Source organism: Plectropomus leopardus, chromosome 4 (assembly GCF_026936395.1).
Source record: "Plectropomus leopardus strain MGB_pleo_1.0 chromosome 4, ASM2693639v1, whole genome shotgun sequence".
In the NCBI taxonomy this organism is placed as follows: Eukaryota; Metazoa; Chordata; class Actinopteri; order Perciformes; family Serranidae; genus Plectropomus; species Plectropomus leopardus.
Window position 1 is genome coordinate 22,737,151 of NC_142179.1, and position 25,441 is coordinate 22,762,591.

At 38.9% G+C, this 25,441-nt stretch overlaps 1 protein-coding gene across 3 annotated transcripts in view; it reads right to left on the reverse strand.

Moving 5' to 3' along the window:
* edil3a (EGF like and discoidin domains 3a) overlaps positions 1-25,441 on the reverse strand; it is a 155,246-nt gene that overhangs the window by 111,862 nt on the left and 17,943 nt on the right. The window contains exon 2 of one of the 3 annotated variants that reach the window (XM_042488582.2): positions 10,433-10,459. The exons of 1 other annotated variant lie outside the window; for it this stretch is intronic. In XM_042488582.2, the coding sequence (XP_042344516.1) occupies positions 10,433-10,459 (27 nt within the window). Of the gene's footprint in view, positions 1-10,432; positions 10,463-25,441 lie in introns of all 3 variants that reach the window. One more of the 3 variants, XM_042488581.2, reaches the window with a different exon arrangement.

The window sequence follows — 25,441 nt, forward strand, 5'->3', positions numbered from 1 at the left end:
TTAGGAATATACTTTATCCATTGAAATGAACATTTATATATGCAGGGAGACTTGATAACCAGGTAATAGTTTCCTTTCCCATTACCAGTAGACTAGGCCTGTGTACACACCTCTGAAGTAGATGAGTAAGCCTTTCTGTATTATTTTCTATTCATTCATTTTATTTTATTTTTTATGTGTCATGTGTCACATTTAACTTGACCATAGCACCAGAAATCAGGTTAGCGACACCAGAAAGCAGCATGGAAGCCAGTGAAAACATTATGGTGGTTAGTTCTTGGTGTCATTCAATGGTGTCGCAAAAGGGGAAAAAATGAGCTACCAGTGACTACTGCAAAGTTATGTCTCGGGACTCAATGATGATTGCACCCTTTCTCACTAAATACAAAATCCAGGTTATAGCGGGTGCTATTCAAGTGGCAGCCTCAGCTGCTGAAAAATAAAGCAAACGGGAAGTGCCAAAATCAAAACAAAGACAGTTTACTGTTTGGCCACTTGAAGCTGGCTCCAAAACAGACTATATCCCCATGGACCCCCATGTTAAAATACCCAACTGAACAGCAGAATTAATACATTTTCACAGCCTGGTGCAAAAAATGTGTTAATTTTAACATTCATGACAACTGTACAGGGGGGATTTTATTTTTTTTTAAATAAGTTATCTGTTTATATTTTATGAAGGCCCAAATATTTAAAGGTGGGACCGCTTAAGTGACACGCCATCAGGGAGGTATCGCTTTCAGTCAAGAATCCCATCCACCCCTTGCTCCTCCACAACTACACCCTCTTGTCCACCAATGGTCACTTTTCGCTCCAAAAACCCAAAACAACAGAGGCCAAAATAGCAAATTCCAAACTTCAAAATGACAGTCCTCAAACCAGTGGGTAATGTCACAGTAGATACATCCATTACTTATACAGTCAATGGTGTTATAAGGTTTTTGTGCGATGGGAAAGGGGCCTAAGAAGGCTGTTTTGTGCCAATATTAAGGCAGTGTGTTAGGGCTGTGAGACACTGATGATGAGCTAAATCTTTTACTTTCTCATTTGCTGTGTATACAAGTACACAATGTTCCAGGTAATTGAGTCACTCTGGTATAGCACACTGTTTTTTTTCAGTACATAAAATGAATATTGCCATGCCAACGGTAGCAAAAAACATTCCAACACAACCTTGCCAAGCTAGCTATTTAAGACAAACTAAACAAATCTATAGTGTATGGAGCCTTTGCATTTGAAAATGTTTACAGTGGGGAAATTATTAAATGACACTGAGTTGGACCTTGTGAGACAGCGTATAAGTAAAACAGTTTGACAGGCACAACTCAGGATGACAGGAGAGCCAGGAGACGCTGGCTTTCAGTGACTGCTGCTGGTCTCTGTGGTTTGGAGGGCAGCCCAAGGCACTGTCTAAAAATCATTGAATATGTCCCCTCCGGGAAGGCAGCACTTCATCCTCACAGCACTAAGTGGAGAGCACAGACTAGCTGCAAGGTAGAACACTATCACCTGTATGCACAGAAAAGCATGCATGCACTACATACACACACAGGGAGAGATTGCCTTACTCACACACACGAGAGTGCGTGGGTGCAAACTGCTTAACCAGATTTTGGTGGGCTGAGTGGAATAACTTGAAAATGATACCAACAGTGTTAAAACAGAAAATAGGAAATAACTGGGTTATTTGTTACAGTACAAATGATTGTTTCCATCAAAATAAACATGACAAAAAATGTGCTATTATGCACAATTCAAATGTTAAACAGGCCAAATAGCTTAGTTATGGTCTTTGCATCCTCCAATTTATGTGGCCAATTATCAATAGTGTACTATTCCACAGAGCAAAACACTGTTTGCTTGAGTGACTGCATAGACTTTTCCTGCTCTGTTGGGTATGAGGCACAGGCTTGCTGGATAATTAATAACTGACCTTCTGCCTTTGGTGCTGCTATTTATTCTTTAAATATCAGAAGGTGCAGGTTAGTGGCCAATTCTGTAACACTGCAGAGACCAATCTTTGATCCAGCTAACTTAACATCAGTATAAATAAATACATATTCAAAAATCAATATAGGACTGGTTACAGTGAAATCCATTCTAACTCCCAAGGTGACCCCGTGTGTATAACACATATGTTGAGACTGTGGCTGTGTTCAAAATTGCATGTTAATCACTAACCAACATATAATTCATACTCAGTATGATTTAAATTAAGTATGTATATGTAGCACATCCACTGCATACTATGTGGACTTTGTTTACATGAGAAATGCCCAGATGTATACTATATTAGCAAGATTTTCTGAGTATGGGAGCTAAGTGGACATACTCCACTACCCCACAATGCATTGTGACTGTGCAATGACCAGACGTGACAGAGATCTGGAGCCAGGCTAAAATCACTTCATATGTTGCTTTATTTAGTTTTAATAGGTTTTTAGAAAGTAGCTTTTTAGATCCTCAATACGTGTTCACTTTATCCAAATAACACCTGTTTGGAAATTTGCTGTAAGGTTTTTGGAGACGTGAGAGCCACTGGCCTTACAGTCATGTAAGCTTGAGTATACTTCAGTGTGAACAGTTTGTTGGTAATGACGTGCTTAATTTTTCATTTAGTAGGCAGCATGCAGTACATACAGATTGAGGCAGTGCGTTAGTATGCAATTCCCAACACAGGCTGTGTTTATTAGTTGCTTACTGATGTGTAACTGAAGTCTACAAAATGTAGAGAAAAGTGTAAAAGAGGAACTATAGAACTAAATATGCTCAGCACAACACCTTTAATTATACAAAATTTTGAAAACATCACCAGAAGATGTGACTTCTCAATACATTTTGCCATGTAATGAGAAAGCTCATGAAGTAGCAAAACTAAACAACATCTTAATATTGCAAACAAGAACTTCCCTTTTAAAAAGACTGGCTAGATTGCAAAGTTTGCTTTCAGTCATCTTTGAATGTATCAGTTTTCATCAATTGATGTGTGGATTGTTTTGGTCTAGGAATAACATGTATGGATTTTGAAAATGGGCATAGTTCCCCCTTAAGTGTACTCAGTGTCTCCAATCACTTTGAATAATTGCTTACTTTGTTAAAGTTTCCATGTGTTGCCATCTCACACCAAACTGATTACAACAGTTCAGCATTTACTCAGAAAATCAAAGGGGTCAGCACAGCTCAGTGCACAAAAGGCTCTTATGCGCAAAACATTAATTTGCAAGGGAATTCATATTCATAGCCACTAACCACATGTAGCCTATTCTTGCTGTGTGTGCAGCAGCCCATTCATCATTACCATTGTTTTCTCTTTAATATTTGGGTGTAGTGAACACTGGGAACCTGTGTAGCTGCTAGTGAATCTATGCTTTAGGGATTTTGCGGACAAAAGAATTTACAATTTTTAAAAAAAGGAAAAACACCTTCAAAGTTGTGCTGGTAATGATTTATAACTCAACTGGAGCACTTTCTCTTGTGCAAGGTTTTTTTTTTTCCTTTCCATTTATTTTCCTCATAATTTTATCTTTTTGAGACAAATGGTGATAACAACAGTTTTAAATTAAAGTTATTACAACCAAATGTATATGACACAGCAATATATTACTTCATTGGCAGTGTTCACAAAATTGTGCCATATTATTTCCATCTAAAATCTTCCTCAGACTAACCTGCAGCGCAGGGCCAAATGTAAATGACGGGGCCTTGACGCAGGCTTATTGGTTTCATAACTCAAGGGCCTGCCAATAGCTGTCTCATCTTTTAAACATCGTGTTGTACGACTGCGCCAACTGCTGTCAAAACTTTGTGGATTGAGATTGGATGGGAAAACTTTAGAAGTCCACCGTTGGATCTTAATGCAAGACCGGCTAGAGCTCAGCGCATGTTGAACATTTAAAGGCTGACGTGAGAAGAAAAAGTGGTTCTTCATGTTATAACTTGTGGTCAGTCCAAAGCTTGTAAAACTGTTGGCAGAAGAAGTAAAACAAATTTGCTCCCATGAGCCTTTTTCTAAGCTTCCTGTCTTGTGATATAATTTCTATTCTAGTCTTTTTACAGTCATATCTTATGACTGACAGGTAAACTGTGCTTTGACAGGCCTCTTATTTCATTTTAAGTGATAAGCAACAAGAAGAAGTCTCAAGGGTGAGACTATCATGCCCTCTTAAGTCAATTTGACAAATGAGCAGTCATGAGCACCAAATTTGACAATGTCAAGTAAACTGCTGCGGCCTTGGATTGTATACTTCATCATCTGCTCAACCATTTAAGGCTAGGCCAGACCCAGAAAATGTATAAGCTGAAAATGAACTCACTATGGCAAATAAATAAATAAATAAACACCACTAGCAAGCTTCTTACTGTTCTCTTGTTGGAATTAGCAGCCCTCTGGATATGAATTACAAACGGGTTAATCCTATCGAAGTCATGCCATTTCAAAGGCAGGACCTGTATCAGTAATAATGAGAGCGGTGGCTAATCAGTTGAACAGAGGAACGTATAATAGCTTTCACAGAGACCCTGCTCTCTGAGGGAGAGGGGGGTGACAGGTTTCAGGGCTGTTTTGACGTGCCGATCTATAGTCGCACCAAGGCGTGCTGACAGCCTCCCTAATGGAGAGCGCATAAAGCAGAAAAAAAGCAGGGAGGAAAAGGAGGAGGAGAGAATAAGAGAGAGAGTCACAATGAGTATGTGAGAGCGATACAGAGAAAGTGTGTTCTATGTGACAGCAACGTTTGAGCCCAGAATTTGTTATTTTTTTACTTATAAAAGGCTCCAAAAGATTATAAAGCAATATTTCAAAAAGATTAATTTACTGATAGTGTGATTTATGGAGCTGGATGAGAATTTTAAACCAAGAATACTTCAAGGTGATGGAAACTGTGCATACTTTAACACCCTGTTTTTTGAAAAAAGGCACGAGCTGATGGACTGCAACGATGTTGTGGCTCAGAATCGGATGCTGCAGTCACGTTAGCTCACACACACAAAAATAGGACATCCAATCAGCACATTATATCAAATACTACTCTGCTGAGAGAACACAAACTAACCTTGCCAACAGCAGAATTACATGTTTTTGCTACTATCATGACCTGAGTGGGCTGAGATTTACAACTTTCAATCTACTGGTAAAATAAACAAAACTCTATTGCTGCTAAACTTAAAAGTCTATTATATTTTTTTTTCCTATGATTTTGACAAATTACATATATATTTATAGACAATAACCTTTCAATTAATAGCGACACAATATTTTCCATTTTGGGAGATAAATTGTTCTTATAAAAATTCACTGCAACACCTGAGCATTTTCAGGGAAGCAAGGGTGCATAAAGAAAAGATCTCAACACATCCGAGAAATAAATAAGCAACTTTTCCCAAAAAGGCAGGGAGGTGGACACTGTGCGTCAGCTGAGGAGATCTCATCAGGCTGTCAGCGGATGCTCTCTTCACTCAGCGTGCAGGTTGTGTGATGCATGTCTTTGTGATGCATGTCTGGGGGAAACATTGGCAGCTTTCTTGTGTGAATGTCAGCTGCTGCTCGGCCGTACAAGCCAACGCTCGCTCGGTGATTGATGTGAGCCTGTGTTGTGTCCGGCACGAGCGCTGTGATTTCTTTTCTGGCTGCAAAGAGCGTCCAATCAATCAGCTGTGAAAACCTGACCGATGGTTAAACACAGGAATGCATCCTTTGTTTCCTTGCAGATCAATCACAAAAAAGCCTGACATTTTCGGGGTTAAAGCTACATATGTGCACCTGCATCTCGTCTGACAGCTGTCGCAAACATTGGCTTGTTTCAAATGTACAAGCTCACACTAAATTTTATTATTTATAACTTAGCTTCTTATAAATGATATGGTTTGCAACACTGAATTTTACAGTGCAACATTGTAGCTGAGCTGCTTGAGGTATTAAGACTCACTTGATTTCATAAGAAGGACATAACTAACTGAGCTTTTTCTTTACAGTTTTTCTATTAAAGAGACTCAGAGAAAATATTCCTCTTTAAAGTAAAAAATGTAACAATACACCATATTGTAGCTATAAGATGCAGGAATAAATGAAGTCGTCTTACTTCTGCTACTTTTGTGTTGGTCGGAGTCATGAGGAGGTCAGACAAGCATTACTGGCTGTTCCTTGATAAAGATTTCTGCTGATCCCAGGGAAGTGGGTCAGGTTGTGGGGCCAGCTGAGCGTTTACAGCAGCAGTGGAGAAAGTGCCTTTAATCTGATACTCATAAACACAAACACCCCCCCACCAGTACTTTCATGGAAAGGCTTCTATTTCAAGGAGATTCAGTAGAAAATTAAAAACGACCCTGAAAATTAAATTGCCATCTCCAAATTTCAGCTCCAGTTTCTCTATCTTGAGTTAACAAGCTGGCCCATAAACCGCCTTGTTAACCTTTTTTTTTTTTTTTTTAAAGAAAAACACATTTCACCTGCCTCAAGAGAGTCAAATTTACATCGAAGCTCCTCAGCTCTGAATGTGCACCCAGCCAATTCACAGAGAAATCTGACATGGCCTAATTGTGTCAGATCTATTTTAACCCAGCCTCTCTCCATGATGGCTTCACTGGTTCACGGGCTCATGGTCACTGCACCCATCCTTCACCTCAACTGATGAAAGTTGGCACCGCACCACCAATATTACATCAGTGCTCTCAGCGTGAGCCGCCGTACGTTCATGCTTTTAGTGAGTCCTTGGCCTCCTATTCTCCTGTGCCCTTGCCACTCTGCCATTCCAGCCCATCAGCATTTGACAAAGTCAGACAAATGCACTTAGAGTTGAAAGTCATAAGAATCATGCAGAAACAAATTGGTTTTGGAATGTGTCAAAAAATATCCAAGTGGAGAGTTCACGCTGAAGATCAGCGCTGTTCTTGGAGGATGGAGGGAAAGGCAGAAATGGTGGCTGCCTTGTCAGTGACTAAATGCCATGAAAATGTCAAAGCAGTGTCCCTGCCTCTAAGGTCTGCTTTAAAAAGGCAATTCCCTGATTCTAATGTTTGTGAGCAATGCTAAATTGTATATGGTACAACAAATAAGCTGTGTAAGATTGAAGATAAGCAGTGCAGAGGCTGACTCCAGCCTGTTCAATGCTACTGTTCTGCATGCTACAAAGAGACTGTTAGTTATCCACTTAACCTTAAGGCTCAATTACGCTTCTTGAGGTCTCAGTGGCATCCGAGGTATTTCGAGTGCACATGATGCAGCCATGGGGCTTGTGCTTTTATGGTATTTTGTTGTGATTTGATTTGTGCTGCTCCTGCAATGGGCTTTGCAAACATTCAATTTGCGGTAGGTGCGTGGAAGCCAGAGGCAACCCATGGAAGAGCCCTCTGAAACAAGTTTACCCTACAAACCACAGAGGTCACTGTGAGGCCACTGTAAGGCTACTGCTCTATCAATACCAGGAGCACAGTGGGGTTAAAGAAGTGATGTTCGAGCAAACATCTGATACAAAATAAGATTCTCCTGCCTGTGAATCACAATTCGCACGCAGGGAAAGAAAGGTACATTCAGTCTTGCTGTTTTTTTGCTGCTTCAAGCAGACACATAATGACTAGAGATTATTTTATTTTCCTCACACTAGATACTATAACTTAAGTCTCACAGTAAGTTATGAACACATCAAATACAACATATAATAATACATAGTTATATATGTATATACGCAGGGGACATGTCTCCCACAATATTTAGAACATGCAGATTTTCCCCCATCTATAAAAACATGAAGGTGGCAGAGGACTTTTATTTTGACAAAATTAAAGACATCTGCAAGATTAATTGATGAAGAAAATGCAGACATTTGCGCATAAAAATTCAATAGAATGCAGGGAATTGTGTATTTGATTTAAACATTTTCCTTTGTGTGTGAGAGACTGCTCAGACTCGATGAAGAATAGATGATCATTTAACATATTAACATTCAAGCTCAAATTTGAGAATTAATTAAAATAATTTATTTCATTCAGTAATATGCAACATCAAAATTACAGTCTCCCAGTACAACATAACACGATGAAAAAAAGGTGAGGCACCTAGACTTAGTGAAAGCACATAACATATTTTATGCTTTTTCACTGTAACATTCAATTCAGCCTTTGCTTTTTCTCCATGGATTTTTTGAAGCGAAAAGGTAAAAGGTACAGTAATAGTAATAGTCCTTTGTATTTTTATCGCATCAAAAGAAAAAATAGCCATTTTTGTCCAGTATGAACAGACTTTTCTTGATGTAAAGAAAGAGCCCCACATTTTGAAGATAAAATGCAATCAATTTCCTTATTTTATTATTCCAGCGGGGCAGAGGACAAAATGAAATCCAATATTCTGTCATGTTTAGCACACTAAGCACTATTTCTCTCTCTCAACCTCAAAATTTCAATTTTAACAGTGGCTTCAGATGCCATGTAGATAGTGTGCCAATGTTCACAGACTCCACAAAAAATCAAATCAGCATGTACATGAACACAATGATACACACAGCAGCTAAAGAAATACGGGCCAAATGTGCTAAAGAAGAGTTCCCTTTATATGTGTGTAGATAAAGGGCGTGGATATGTAGATGAAAGATGTGAAGGCTGTGAAATAGCAGCTGATATGCTTAATTCTTCAAAGCTGTCATGAGTAATTTGGCCTTCCACGTCGCCCTGTCCTATTTTCTGTCTAAGTCCAGTTCCAGGTCAGTGGTCACAAGTCCCACCTAATTCGGGTCATTTTGAATTCTGATAATTATTTACTGTGCTGTTTGCTGAATTTTTCTCTGTTATCTGAGATGTGTACAGTACAGTACATAGAAAAAGCTTTAGCAAATGCTGCAGTTATTCTTGCAAACAGCAGAATGTTGATGCTAAAGATAAGTGTATTCATAAATAACTTGAGTTAGACTGAATTACGAAATAACTGTAAATAATTAACAGTATGTTCACAGATGGTGTTATTTAAAAAAAGAAGCTAAAAATAGGGGTGACATTCTGTATGTTTAGGTGCTGCAGTCATTAAACTCCATTTCAATATGTTGAGCGGGAACATTTAAGCTCAATAGTCCCGCTTTTCTGTGACATTTTTGCCTCCACACAATTAAATGTGAATTGTGCCCTCTGACTTTATAGGGAAAAAGTTGACATTTGAATGTTGACATTTAATCTAGCATTTTCAATTAGTCAATAATTGTTGTTTGTGTGAAATGAAACTTTTTGAAATTCCCTTTGAGTTTAATTTAAAGGGTTTATGTTAGTGTTCTATAGTAGCAAATATTCACATTAAGTGTATAATATGCATGTGCATGCACATGTATAAGCATGTGTTTGTGTTTCTGTTGTCTGACTAACTGATTAGAGTCTGAGATTACACTAAGCTTAGCGTTGCAGCAACAAACTGCTTTGATTTGCAGAGTATTATGTCTTATCTAAATAAATCATTCTTGTTTTAACCCATATGATCTCAAATAAACCAGCAGAGATTAATATTAATTAAAGAAACGTCATAGACAAAGACAAGTAGATGCTGAGGATGCACTTAGAAGTAGGAAGTTTGTATTCAGTCGTGGTGCTTCCTCAGGATGTAAAGTGACATTTTAATTATATCACTGATGAAGATAAATCAGGTTCTTGTTTACTGTTGTCCTCTGTGGTCTTGCTTTGGTAATAAAACTCTCGTTGCATTAGTTCTTTCAATAATGAGAAGCAGCACTTTTGAATACCAAATATGATCTCTGAGGAAGATCTTTTCAAAAAGGAAGTTTCTGTATGATAATTCCCAGATCCTTACTTCACTACCTATAATAATTACAAACACTAAGAGCAGCACAAAGCACGCTCAATGTGCTCCTTAGGGAAAGGATACAATGCAGACTGATGCTAATGGCATGTGTTTAACGATGCAATGCATTGTGCTTAAAGACACTGAGATTTTTAGAAGTTGAAATTGTTGTTAGATCCATCCATTGTTGAAAGATTAATGCTACTCTTATGTTAATGGTTTATAAAGTCATTGCTCACACACACTGGGTATGATTTTCAAAATAGCAGCCCTAGAAATTACACTAAATGCTCAGGTATTCAGAAAAGCAATCAAGCCAAAGCAATCACAGAACTGAACTGGACTGTGTGGTTCTGAAAACAATCTCAAAGCTCTAAACCAGACAAAGACAAGCAATTTCTCATGAGTTCGACTAGAGGTTTAAATAGGACTGCCTTATGAACTGAACTACCAAATGATATAATCATGAGTGCTGCTGACCAGGCATGATCGGTGAGCCGGGACAAGAATCAGAGTAAATTGGTAATGAAGGGTGGGGGGGGTGGCCAAGATTTAGAAAGTGAAAGAGCTCTCTCCTGCCCTCTCATACACACAACCATGCACACTCACACAGACATACACAAATGAGGGGAAATCACGTTACCAAGCATAAAAATTTCCCACCTGCTGAAGTTGGTTCCTCACCATCTGCTGCTGTTGAGACACAGAGGAGGAAAACAGGGAGGAGGGGAAGAGAAGAAAAATATATTATCACAACTATGTCACAGTATTCAGTGCTTCAGCAGCATGCGACACTGCTGACTCAACTATATATTAATTGCATTGTGCACAACCATATGTGCAGTAACATTTCATATGTAATCCAAGGGAGCAAACAGTACCTAAAGCCAGACACACCTGCTACCTGTAGGGTACAACATCCTGCCAGCAGAAATACTCGCCACAATGAAGCGTAGCCTGGCACTGTGTCACAGCCCATCCCCCCCATTTATACACCGCTACAATGCAGCGTCCTGGTCGGTGGCCTTTGACTAATATGTGTTCATCATTCTGGACCAGTGTAGGATTAGCCCCTGTGGCATACATACTTGTTTGCTGCATCTCTAGCTCCTAAGCCCCAGTCCAGCCCTGTGGCTGGGATTTGGCCTGTCTGCCGTCATTACTACAACCCTCCATCTCCATCATCACTCGTAAAATAGCTCCGAAAATGTGCCTGAAAGCTGTGTATAGCTGCAGAGGCAAAAAGACCAAGGACATCAGCTGCATGGGATGACGAATAACATTTGCCATTATGGTTTGGGATGAACAGAAGTGAAACATTTGGATGGATGGATGGATGGATGGATGGATGGATAGATGGACAAATATAAATCAGGGTTACACATTCATTTAGTTTTGGCAGCCACAATGATTAGAACGTCTGCTGCCACATACTGATTATATATGTTGGGAGCTGGACCATTCTTTGGGATCACTATTGGAGCATTTGTTCATTTACTGCAGCATTCTCTCGGAGCACAGAGTGTACCGGGCACAGACGGAGCAGCAGAACTCCAGGTGCAGTGAAAGTAAAACTTAAAAGCTTGCTTTTACTCCTCTATAGCAGCTTCTCCTCTCATCCATCAATCTGAGCTGATCGTGTCATTGACAGAACAATTATCCACGCTGCGACTCAAACTCAAAAAATGTTGCTGAGGAAAAAAAAAAACCCAAAAAAAGTCATGACAAGGTCCGCCATCCATGGACCCAAAACCACGTCTGAATATAGAATGAGGACACAATGATAAAAAGGGGCATATAGAAGTTTTTTCGTTTTTTTTTTTTTTAAATAGGGAAGTAAATGTAAATGTAAATGTATTGGGATTCAGTGCTAAGTAGACCATATTTAATATTCATGTCTGTTATCTCTCAATAGCTAATGATACTGCCCACCAATGAGCATGCTAGCTTAATTAAAGTATGATTCAATGTCATGTACATGTTTTCATCCACGGCGTTGAATACTAATTAGGTATTAGCATATGGAGAGGGTTAAGGCCACATTGATCATGAGGCCGACAGGGAGATAGTTATGGATGCCAGCATTTCATGCCGCTGCAAATGCATCTAAATCCCTCTTAGAAAACCAATCAAGCCTCTCTTCCAATCATAACACAGAGAAACGCACAGACAGTAGATTTTTCTCCTCTCCAAAAACCAAACATCAGTGCTCTGTCAGTCTGCATTCCCTGTGGTGGCTTTGGATGTGGAAATCAAATCACTTCACAAAGTGCTCTCAGAGGGTTTTAAAAACTTTTATATTGCCAATCTAATTTAATGTGGTACCTTATTTCTGGGGGGTCTGCATTCAGAGTATCTACTAAATGTCTAGCAAGACAAGTTGAGCGGACTGTTCTGACAAACTTAGGACACCCCGGAACAAATGATTTCAACTATAGCCATGAATCTTTCCTCAGCAGCTGCAAACTGAAGGGGAAAATAGATTCATTTAGACGCCACTGTGATAAACAGGAAGAATTAAAGAGCAAGCTGCAGCCTTTAACACTCTTTTAACTGCGAGAGAAAGCTCAGATTGAAGTCAGAAGGAGCCAAAGCCAAGCTCTTTCTCAACCTCTCATCTGTCTGGCAGTAGATGCTCCCCTTTGTGTTTTCCCATGCGCATGGGCCAATGTAATCCCAAAACCAAGCACATTCCACGCTTCACTTGGTGCGGTTTTCTTTCTGCCGTTTCCTCTCGTCTCCACCATAGGGGTCAAGACACACACATGCAAGCCCACAGACACGTACCGTATATAGTGTACACACACAATTACACACTCAGAAAGACAAAGAAAAACATGCCTCCGAGTGCAGACAACTATTCACACCCACACATAAATACACATGCTGAGAAGATAGAGACATATAAAAGGAAGTATCTTTTGTTTATCTATGTGTTGATGTGGTGAATCATAAGGGTGCATAAAGTACTGAGCATTTTGTTGTGCAGCAATCTGGGCTGGCAAAATGTATGCCTTCAATTGTTGGTGTTCCCTAAGATGAGGCAAAGCACCCCATGCGAGTTGCATCACATGAGTTATTTTCAGTGGAATTGAACAACACTATTTATCTATTGTTGTCTGACAAGAAAAAACATACTTCCCATTTAATGAATAGATTACAAGATGAAAAGAGTGTTTGTCTCTGCTGCAGAAACAGTAAACTGGTAACTGTGAAGTTGCTCATCAGTCCTTGGCAAATATGTTGATGTTGCACACTACAGACAAAACTGGCTTAATCTTACATACATGCATGTGATGTGCAGGCAAATTAGGGCTATTAGCTTGTCTTGACGTGAGACTTCAACAGCTGCACGTTTACCCTTTCTGAAGAATTTATTGTCCTCTCTAAGTTGCAAAAGCAGAGATAGGCAGTGTGCCAGAACCAATAGGGGATAACAACAATAGTGAGTGTAAAAGACAAGATGGATGTTGCTATAGATGCTCTGCTAAATCCATGTCTTCCCAGTATCGGCCAACATTGAAGTTCGCTTTCTTTCACTCCACTTCATTCTTCAAACCCCGGCAAAACAAGTATGTTAGAACTGTCAAAACAAGTTGACAGTTCTGGCTAATATCAGGCACTGTGGGCATTGTACATACCCCATCTTGTACCAACAGTAATCATAAGTTTTTCTTGACCTTAATGGCATTGTTTTTATAACCTTAACCAGTCCTAAACCAGATCATTGAGCAGGCATGTACTATATACTGTAGTTTTTGGGAAGGTATTCCGGTATTCTGCTTTTTAATGAAGCAAAGTCCAGCTTTAAATATGCTTACCTTATTATTCACTTTAGTTGTGTCCATATTATACCACCGTGCCATTCAGACAGGATGCAAAGAGGTTGCTACTCAGTGAATCAGTAAAAGGCTTCAAAGACTGCTTTTTAACAATCACTAGTCTTTGTCACCCTGTTGTCGAAGCCACACACATAAATTCTGAAGAAAATGTTTCTAATATTGTGTTACAAAGTAATTAAAAAGATACTACTAGGGTAGTAGGAAAGCGGTACTGTGCTCTTACACCCAGTGATTAAAACAAAGAAAAAGAAACACATTTGTTTTATCCTGGCAAAGCGTCCCTGTTCTTTGAGCACTGAAATGTTTCTGTTCATAAAATGCTGCAAATCTAACATCTTTCAATTTCCCTTCCCATAAAAGTGGTCATCAAAGCAAAACCAGCACATTTCACTCAGCGATAGGGCTATAAACAGATCTATAATGAATCTTGAAACAATCGTGATTTACCACTCGGGTGTGCTTGCTTTCTACTGTATCTCAAAATATGCTCTGATATAAACACTAACATTAAGCCGTCAGTTCAGTTTAATGTCTATCATCAAAAAGTGGTGAAAACCAAACCCTATCCACACATTTGAGCTGTAAGCATACATAACATCAAAAAATGTTCAATAATGTTCCCAATTACTTCGCCACAAAACTATTCATCCTACAAATAAGTTTATTTTATCAACTCTGTGTGTTGCATGGGAATACTGCAGGAACGTGTGCATGTTTGTTTGTTTTTTCACCCCAGGAGTGTAAAAAAATGTAATGTTCTTAATGTTATTGATGTGCCTCTCCTACCACTGATTACAGCCTTAAAAAGTACTCTTTGTTTATCAAAATGACATTTTTGTTTAGATAAAACTCTACACCTTTGCCTCATTTGGTATGCACAAATCAACAAATATGCACCCTACCCCCCCTTTGCCAGTTACTTTCAGATCAAGCATACCTACTCACCTTCGACTCTGCTCTTTGCTCTCTACAAGAAATGTAACAGCGATGGATTACATGTGCCTTTACAGCTAATAATGTGTTGCTAATACTGGATAAACCTCTCCTAATCGGAGCTCTGACAAGTTGAAAAGAACATAAACCTTAGCTCAAAAATGATACATTTTCCAGATATGTGACGTATGAAATCCTGGCTCTCTGAATCCATGTTTTTAAGACTGTTACAGGTACACTGCAGTTTAAAGGCAAAAATGCTCAGCCATGGCACTGACTGCTTATTTCACTCATGTGTCTTGTAGTATACTGTATAAAGACACAATATGGACATTTAAACACGGTTCCAAACTTAATTATCATTGGAGGAGGTCTTTAAGAAAAACAGTTGAATCCAGACACACAGACAGGAAGACACAGGCATTATCTAAAATATTGTTCCATTTTGTAAACAAATCCTTGACACACGGATGCATCTTGGGACTGCACTAATAAATTTGCTAAACATGGAGGGTTCTAGAGATGGCTTATTTAAATGACCCCTCCTTCTTCCCAGTAGAAGATCCTCTCTGTTGCACGATGAGCTGCCATCGTGGGACATATTGGTTTAATCTGACTGACAGCCGGGAGGCAGTAATAACCATCCATAATCTAAATGGGAACCAGCCAGCCTGTCCAGCATGGGGCTGCTGTGACCTCAAGGTGTTCAGTGGAGATAGAGGGGCTGGTGCGCAGGGTGAACAAGTACAAAACTCATACAGTACACACACACACACACACACACACACACACACACACACACACACACACACACCCCTGAGGAGGAGGATACATATGCATACATCAAAATGCAGACATAAAGGTGTCCAGTTATGTGTTCATTTTCATCATTAGCAGCAATCTTGACTTTCTTTCTTTCTTTGGGAAAATAACTGAAAACAACTAAAGCAAGAGAATTTTTATTTTATTTTATAATTTTGTTCCTACATTCTGGCTGACTGAACATGCCTTTAAACAAAAAGGACCTGTTTCAAATGCACACACTCACATCCAGTCACACAGTAGGAATTACACAAAATCAATAACACAATATGGATCAACAGTGCATTTAAAATCTAGTATATTGACCAATTACATCTTATAATCCTGACCCAATATAACAATTATAAATGTAAAGTTATATATAAGTGCTTTAGTAAGTCACAGTGAACATGAAATAGTGAGCGATATCATTCTGTTAACCATAAGAGCTCTATTGACACATGAAAACTAATATGAATATGACTCAGCTCATTCATGTAGACTTACACATGATGCTGCAACCTCTAAAGGGGTTGCTGCTAAGGTTGAGGCCTCACCGGCTATATTGTTTACTGACATAGTCCTGCTGTGACAAGTGGAAATGTTTTAAGTGGGTTGTCGCAGCAATAAATGCTGCCAGTTGTAAGAGCTGAAATTAAGAGTAAACGGTGCATCCCTCCATCTTCCCTCATGTTGTTTTTGAGATATAAGGTGACAAGGTTGGACCTACAATAGATCTGTTCCTGCGCACTGACCACAGAAATCATCTTACTCTAATTTTTATCAACAGAAACCCCCTCACTGTGGAGATCAAGTACACTGAGGAAGCAACTGTCAAGATTGGCCTCAAAAAGCTATATAGGAAGGTACTATATATAGTTACTTTTAACAGCAGCTTTTAGTAAAGTAAGGGCTTGGTGTTCAGATGTTCAACTAAAGAGGGTTGCCAGTGAAATCTGACTTAACAGAAACACCTCCACTTTATTAAGGGGGATCGGCAGGGCAAAGATCATGGCCAGTGATCAAGGACAGAATTGCTACCAAGTTTCTAATACCAATTTAGTTTACAATCTAACCAGGATGTCAGTTATAGTGAGAAAATAGACATTTCTTCTCTTGGTACAAAATGGATGTCATGTCGCTTTTGTGCTCTAATAAGGTGATTTAAGACCAAGTGAATGGCAAGATTTCTCGTAATGCATCAGCAATGATGCAGAGATTTATACAGCAGATGGTTGATGTGATATATTTGTATAATGTGCCAAAAGGAAAGTGGTTCACTTGAAGTGAATGAGAGTGTGACATGCATTTGGATCACCTCTGCTTAAAGCATGTGATCACAGTTTCACAAGCTGACAGATATCCAGATGTGGAATCAAGAGAAGTTGAGATGGAGAGAGAGAAAACCTGAGACACTACAGGAACCTGTAAGTCATAACAGGTCATGATTACAACCAATAAAATGATGGAACTCACATGGGTCACATTAGAAGAAAATAATCAATTGGTACCAAAAAAGCAGAATTTTAATTTTGTTTTACATGAAAGATGTTCTGTATAAAAGTTTTACAATAAAGTGTTTCATCTGGTCTGTGGTTGTATGCAGTTTTGTTTCTCTTTAATGTAGCTATCTTAAATTCCAACAATTGAAAGCCCAACTTAATTTCTATCAGCTGTGTGCGTCCTTGTAAATAATGTCAGTGTAGAGATTTTGCCAACAGTAAGTACAGACAGAGTGTACTGTGAAATGTCTACTTTTCATTCAACTTGTCAACTCTCGCAGATCACAAATCCAAATCCAAACATGCCTACAACAATAATATGACCCGTTGGCTCGGTGGTAGTGTGAACACTGAGAAGATAAAAGGTACACAGGTGTGAGATTAACACTGTGTTTGATGCATCACTTTTTATTAAAGAGAAAAATATGTATAATTCTCAGCAATAAGGTGTAATGTGATGAAGTAAATACATTTGGATGGATGTGAGTGGGCACACCAGCACTTTTTCAGCGTTGTTCCCTTAGCATTAGCATTAACCCCACAACCCTTTAAGGCTTTCATAATAAAGATGGAAGTATTGTTTTGATGTATTCACATTTGTCTGGGTGAAAGGTCAACACGATGATTGCAATAATTGTTATTATGATAGCAGTCCATTATTCAGTCGTGGGAGCCAGCGACTGTTTCATGATGTACTTGATGACCTAGTGGATATTTTGCACACTGGAAAAGTTGTGGAGGAACTTCATTTTAATATTTAGTTTATTACAATAAGAGCATTTTTTGTTTTTGATGACTTTTGTTATATATTGTATAAGTGGTTGCCTGTTACATTTGCATGTACTGACTTGGGCAGAAGTAAAATAACTTCTTGTTTGAACATCTTAAAGGGGCAGTGTGTAGGATTTACTGGCATCTAGTACTGAGGATTGCAAATTGCAACCAGTTGAAACGTCCCAAGCGCAAACTCCCAGTTAGGGTACCTTAGGTCTTCATAGCTGAGGATATTTTAGGAGGGAGCCAAATTATCCACAGAGGTCTCATCTTCTCCAAAACACACAGACCAGGTGATTTCAACCAATAAAAACACTGAATAAAGCTGTTCCATGTTACAAATCAGTGTTTCTTGGATGCTGTCCTGCTTTTCAAAGACATGTCACTAGCCCACACATGTTAATTAAAGCTCACCTTTTTTCTCTGACAACTTTAGATACAGATATTTAGGAGGTTTTTACCAGGGGCCAAATTATCCAAAGAGGTCCCTTCATCTCCAAAAAACACTGAACAAAGCAGTTTCACAGTAAAAAAAGGGAGGTTGTGCTTACTACAGTAGCTGATGCAAAATGTGAATGGCTCTATCTTGAGCTAGTGTTCAGTTTGTCCATTCTGGGCTACTGTATCAACATGGAGGTTCAACATGACAGAGTGCCTGGACGAGGACCCACTCCCTACGTTGACTTAAACGGCTCATTCTAAGGTAACAAAACCAAGAGGATTCTTGTTTTCAGGTGATTACACACCTAAGACAGCATATGTATATTATATTACACTTCTGCAAATATGTCCCGTTAAATCCAGCTCTGGATCTTTAGGATATAATGAGCAAAGAGACCTGATCCAAGGCAGCAGGTTATATTGTAACTGCTATATAGATAATATTGCCAAACATTAGTGATTAGTTGGTATGCAACAACTAAAAAATCCAAACAAAGGATGGCTGGACAGCAGTCCAATGGAGGTCAATGCGACATGATGTTTCCATAAAGCTCATCCCTCTTACCTTCATGGCCAGTCGGCCCATGACAAAGTCAAAAACAATCCGGGTAATGGATCGTATTCCCATTTAGCAGTGGAGCATCAAGAGTGACAGTCAGCTGTCACTGCTAATGCTGGCAGCCCAGACACCACTCGCTGGGGCTGACAAATCCTGTTTGCGTCTGTCAAGTGTCTCATGTTATGAATCTCAAGCAGTAAAACTTTTGTTGGAGTTTTCATGTTTCTTTTGCCGCATTTGGCAGCGAGTCAGAGACATGAGCCATTTTAATCATGATACAGTAGTTTGAAAAAGACAGAATCCATAAAATTAGCACACAAACTGGTTTAATTTGCCACAGGACTGCATTTAATTACTGCATGACTCAAGTCGCAGTTTAAAAGGTTCCATGTGTTTTCAGCCATAAATGAGCAGCATTATCACAATCAACTTGGCAGGCAGCTGCAGAATAAGACTGACATAAATTGTTATGGACTCGTTGAAATGCTAATTCTAGGTAAGAGTAATCATTAATGTGAGAGACACAATTCAGCAAATCAGCAATTACAATCGCTAAGTTTTTATGGCACTCACATTACATGCTCAGAATATCTAGAAAAGCAGGATGGACTGGTGAAAGTGTGCGAACACAGTTTTGTTTGTTTGTTTAAAGGCAGTCAACAGAGCTCAGTCCAGCTGGCAATAAACACTGTCAGAATTCATATCATCTCATTTGTTTGCTTTTTCTGACAGAAAATAGAAAACAATGTCTAAAGTGGTTTGCTGCAAATGAGGATTTAGTTAGCTGCACTGTGGCACATATGGCAATCTGTGTACATGTGCTACATTAGCACTACAGATATCACCTTTCCTTGTACCCCCTACCCACACACACACGCACACACACGCTCATTCTCCAACCCCCAGCAGATGCTCATTGCGCATCTATCTCCCACATAACGTCACCCTTAAAAGTGTTTGTTCCATCATTGCAGTGCTTATTAACATTAAATCATCTTGCTATGGAGTGGGTGGCTAACTGTGAAATGACTCACAAACACAATACCAACAATAATTAGGGAGGCATTGTTGATGTTCTCCCACCTAATGACAAGGAAGTGCAGTAGCACATCCCTTTATATCAAGTGGAGTGGTAAACACTATCTCTCTGTAAGTAAATAATGCATCCATCGACATTTTACTGTTTTTGTCAGGGGAGCAGGGGTGCAGGGTAAAGTCCTCCATTAACGATTGGCTCTATGACATGTGGTTAAGAGTGAAAAGAAAAGAAAAAAAAACGCACTTCAGGATGAAATCAGGGATTTTTTTTCCCATGCAGCTCACCTCGCTTTCAGAGATGCTTTACATGCAATTTCAAGCACATGAAAGTTTGGATACTATGAAAAACAAAGCTGCATAATACAGTAAAATCAATACAAATTGCAATTTTTCTGACAGACAGCTGTGGTATGCTTTACAATGTATACATTTTTTTGCTTGATTACATCTGTGTTTCCCAAGGTAGTGGTGAAAGCACTGCCAAAACAGTTTATTATGGGAATACAAGCACTGCTCAATAAAACAGTGATAGATGATATGTGTTTCAGAATTCAAGTTTATCAAATTTTTAAATTGGCTGTGGCACAATCAGCCCAATGGATTTTACTATTTACTGGAGTAAATGTTAAATAATCCCAACCCATCTGTAGTGCTGTAAACAGCAAACAACTTGTATTCCTCTTTATGTATTTGGTAAATTTAAAAAAAAAGAGTCCCATCTTCTCAGAAACACACATTTGCCACTTTTACCATTTAAAATAAATAAAACTTTAAGAGGAATCTCTGTTATGACCATTTCTTTTTAGCTGCATTTTTTTGACATGCACTAGCAGCAAAATCTACCCAGCTGGCCATCATTGTTGTTACATTGAGGTTTTGATGTCAGATTATTGAAATTCAATGTCAGGACAACAACTTATTAGAATTGTAACAATACATCAGTCTATATTAATACATCAATTCAACAATCAACAATCCAATATTCGCGATACAATGAATAAAAAATTATATCACCATCTTTACGATATGCCTTTATTTTGAAATTCCCATGGCATGTCACCATTTCTGTCCAAGCACATTTCCTCCCATAACATTCAAACAGTGCTCTCAGCCTGGAGTGAATAGGACTGAAATTGTATTGTGGCAGACTGTGTGATATTGGCGAATATTGTTGTCCAAAGCATCAATATAATGTCTCTTTGTAATTAATCTTGTGATTTAGACCCCTATTTCTAATGGCAACCTCAATTTGATGAAGGATACTGACAACAGATGACTTTGACATTTTGTTGGTTTTAAGTTGTGTTGTTAAGTAGCCAAAATCCAGCGTTTTACAATAGTCTCATGCCAACATCATCTTGATGTAGGACAGCAACCTTTAGCTGTAAGGTATGGAGAAAAAAAAACAAAAAAACATCTGCTAAACATCAAAATATTAACATTCAGAAGGTGAAATTACAATACTGTTCGATATTTTAAAATATCATCACCCTGATAATCGTTCCAACTAAAGTATAAGGTCTGTTTAGAGCAAGAGTCCAACGTCTTTCTGACGTCATATTGATGTCAGGTGCCAGCTGAGTAAAATAACATTGAACTGGCAAAACCAGTCGGTGTACTGACTATGAATCTTTGTTGGCGTTTAAAACTAATGGCAACAAATCCACAGTATTCCAAAAAGCCTTTATGATGTGCGTATTTTGCTGTGGAGTCTCAATATCAATATGAATTTAATATATTGATTTGTCATAAAACAGAGCAAAGATCTTAGAGTCGTTGTTTTCCTTTGACAAGTGTGCCTGAGTCAAATAAAGGAAACCATAAAACTGTTAAAAATCCATCATATCACAGACTGTATACAGTATGCGATTGCTTGCGGAGAGGATGTTCGGTCAAATAGAGCATCAAATTGTTATTCCAAGCATAACATAACGAAAAAACCATTGGATCCAACTGTCAACAGGAAAGTGTTTTTTTAATGTGGTCAATACAGAGTGCAGGCATATCCAAGGTCTGATTCACACTGGGTTTTTGACACATAATCAATAATGTTTTTTTTTCTTTTCCCCCTTTTTTCCCCTCCTTTTTAAGTCTGCTCTTAAGTGTCAGTGTAAAAAAAAGTGAGTGTCTGCCAAATAATGCATCTTCTCAATACTGTTATGGTCAGTATCGACTGCCCACATCCTATAGGGGGCCACCTCAAGAATACTGAAGTGGACAAAATTGACAGTTTTTCTAACAGACAATTTCAGATAAAATACAATCCCTGATGCCGTTAATTGAAGTTGAGTACAAATTCAAGATTTGATCGAATCCTCAGGCAACAGATAGAAAACACAAGCATGCTGAATGCCATCCAGTCTGAACACAAAAACTATTCATTTACGGATTAATTGTTGCTATTCTTCCAGAAATAATTCCAAACTGAATGACGGTTGTTGCACTGTTTAATGAGCAACAACCAGATGCCTTGGCAAGGAGGCCGATATGCATGGCAGTGCAGCAACTGTTCACTTTCAGCAAAGATACTGTTTCTAAAGCATGTTTTTCCATCTTTTCTTTTGCTCTGTTTCCTACTGTGCAGGGGAAAAACAATAACCCTATAACCACAACATCTATGGTAGATGCCATCTAAATGCCTTAAATCTAACACTTAGATGGGTAACACTGCAAGGGACTGAATCTGATCCCAGGGGAGTTTGAGGGGACAAAGAAGTGCTATATGACTAGCTGCACTGAATGTATTGTTTTCCCTCATGTACGTGAAAAGGAAGAAACCCACATAAACAGAATAAAGACCATTATTGCTGCTACTGCGTGAAACATTACTGTAAAAATCTGTTATAATATACAAAAGCCACAATACTTGCAATATGTGGTCAGATCAAAAGCTTCTCTGGTTTCACTTATTGTGGTTTTTAAAACAGCAGAGACAACATAAAGCGAGACACTGGGTATATACAGAGAACCCCCCCTTCCAAGAAGAATGTATATTTATTAGATCTGCGTATCCAAATGAATAATGCAAGTAGGGATTATAACCGCAACAGTGCCAAAGAGAAGAAAAATGGAGGATGGATGCAGAGAAGAAGTAAGGGAAGGAAGCAGACTTTAGCGGGGCATGCCAAGGAGCGGAAGCCTCCATATTAGACTGCTCGCCACACTAGGGCTGCAGCTAATGATTATTTTCATTATCAACTAATCTGACCATTATTTTCTCAATTAATCAGTTCATTATTTTGTCAAAAAAGTGTCAGAAAATAGTGAAACATGTACTGTGTAATTGCCGAGAGCCCAAGGCTACATCCTCAAATAGTTTATGGTCTAAAAAATCAAAAGAAATTCAGTTTATCATCATCTATGACAAAGAAAAGCATCAAAGTCTCACATTTAAGAAGCATGGAACCTACACGTTTGGCATTTTTGCTTAAAATATTACTATAATAATAATTAAGATAGTTGCCAATTAATGTTCTGTTCACTGAGCAACTAATGGACTTATAGTTGCAGCTCTTGCCTCCATTTTAAAGACACAGTTCCCAACAAGATAAAAAAAAAATAAAAATGTTGCCATCATTACCTTCACCCTCACGTAATAAACCAAAGCATGTATGACCAATAAACCCCAGCAAATGAGCTGCACGAGCGCTAAAGCGCACTGACCCCATTATGTTGCACAAGCTGTTTCCAGAAATTTGATGGTAATTTTCCGCCGCTGTTGGATCGCAAACCTCTGTTTACTTCCGTTATCTGAGATGGCACTCCAAAGGTTAAGTCTTATTGTCTTTAAAAAAAGAAAGCTCCATACAGTTTTCACTGATTTAGTGAGGATGTTCCTTTTTATCACCTATAAGCACACGTTATATTATACCAAACTTTTTGTCTAAAGGCTTCAGCTTTATCGTTTGTGGCACAGAAAGCTGCTTTCATGGGCTCTGGATACACTTAACCAAACACCTACCAATCTGTTTTAGAGGATTTCGTTCTTACAAGTACTTGACACCTCCAGTATGATGCACAATACTACTGTAGAGGTAAAAAGGATTAAACAAAAGTATGTTTCATTCCATTTCTTTCTTCAACACTGCTGTAATGACAGTGTCAATGTGAGTCACATACTGTAGACTGCATGCACTTTATTTCCTAAGTGCTCTTTAAATAATTTTTTGCATAAAACTCCTAGAATGTTAACTGAAGGTCATTTGTAGATCATTGGTTTTGCAACAGAAAGAGATGTTTAAAGGTCATCTTGAATACTCTTCACATATATGCAGCCCTGTATTATATTCAAATAAAGGGCCTCTGAAGGTAGCTTATGGTCATGTTCTGCAGAGAGAGGGACGAGCAGCAAGGACCACTCTGATTTAAGGCAGCAATAAATAGTATCAGAACAGCTGTGTTCATGGAAAGGCTGGAAAAAGTTCTTGCTTCAAATATAGGTCTTAGCAATGTGATGATCATAGTCTGTGATTAGTTAAAATGTCATCACAACGCCCCTACGATATAAATATACATATATTTACACAGTTATCATTCACATCTAATTTTAAGCAAGATTTTTTACCAAGCTCAAAGAGAACAGCTGAAAGAAAAGAAGCCATCAATCCGCACCAAATGGTCTCTACTTGCATTGTGTATGTTGTTGTTCACCAAATGACAAAGAATCCAAACTTGAAAGAGTACACTGGATCTTTGTTTCCTTGCCAAGTGTGTATCTGAAGCGTAATTTGTTCACATCAAAGAAGAGAAGAGAAAACCCTGACTCATTCCACTGTATTCCACATTGTTAGTGTAGAAGGAGAGGAGGGGTGAAACTCTCACTCCTCCTAATTGGATGTAATAGCTAAAGGGAATAAGCTCGCTTTGGCCTCTGGGAGGGGGAAGCAAGAAGAGAGAGAAGATGTTTAGAGAGGGCTGAAAATGCTAAATATCCATGGAGCGGTAGAAAGGCAGACAGTGTGGTCCTAGTGAGCTGAACACATAACACAGCCTACCATTCAGAAACAGCACTATAAAAGATTTTAGTGCACAAAGGGGAACAAAAAAATGAACATGCAGGAATGTGGACTGGAATTGAGTGAAGAGAGACTGTGGAGAGAGCCTGAGAAAAAGCTGCACATCAAACAGATGAAATGGGTACTGATAACAGAGAGCATGCTGGCCGCTACGTCTGCAAAAGCTTTTGGGAGGACCTAGTCCAGAGAGAAGAGATCTAGGTCTGCGTTGCGGGGACATTTTGAAGATGAGAGAAACCTTTGGTGCTCCTGTGAAGTCAGTCAATTGCTGAGGGCAGTCCTTTAAACTTTCCCCGTTATTGAGTTTAACAGATTCCTACAGCTACTGGAACTGAAGCAGAATGGGCCGATATTAGTATTTGGAGAGGTCCATCCAGTGATTTCCTCATTTGAAAAAGGCCAAAATCTAAGGGCTCGGTCAGACCAGCATTTATGGCAGGGACATTTTAAATTGAAGTGATTTCACAGCTGTGGAATTAATGCAGTGAATAACTTTGCTCATCGCAGCAAAATCAGTCTGTGGCACTTTTGTTGAGAGTTCATCTTTGGTGAATTTTCACATGCGAATGAGTCACTGACTAATTGCTGTGTCTTCTTGTCAGCGCTGACCTTTCAGGGGACGGAGACAAGAGCGTGACAAAGAGATTTGCATTCCCTAGGACAGCAAAGGCATGACCTGCCTTACTCCACCTCTGATTGGCTAACCTTGACATCCTATCCCCAACCCAAACCCTAACCCCAACCCCTCTCCCCCTTCCTGTCTTAAA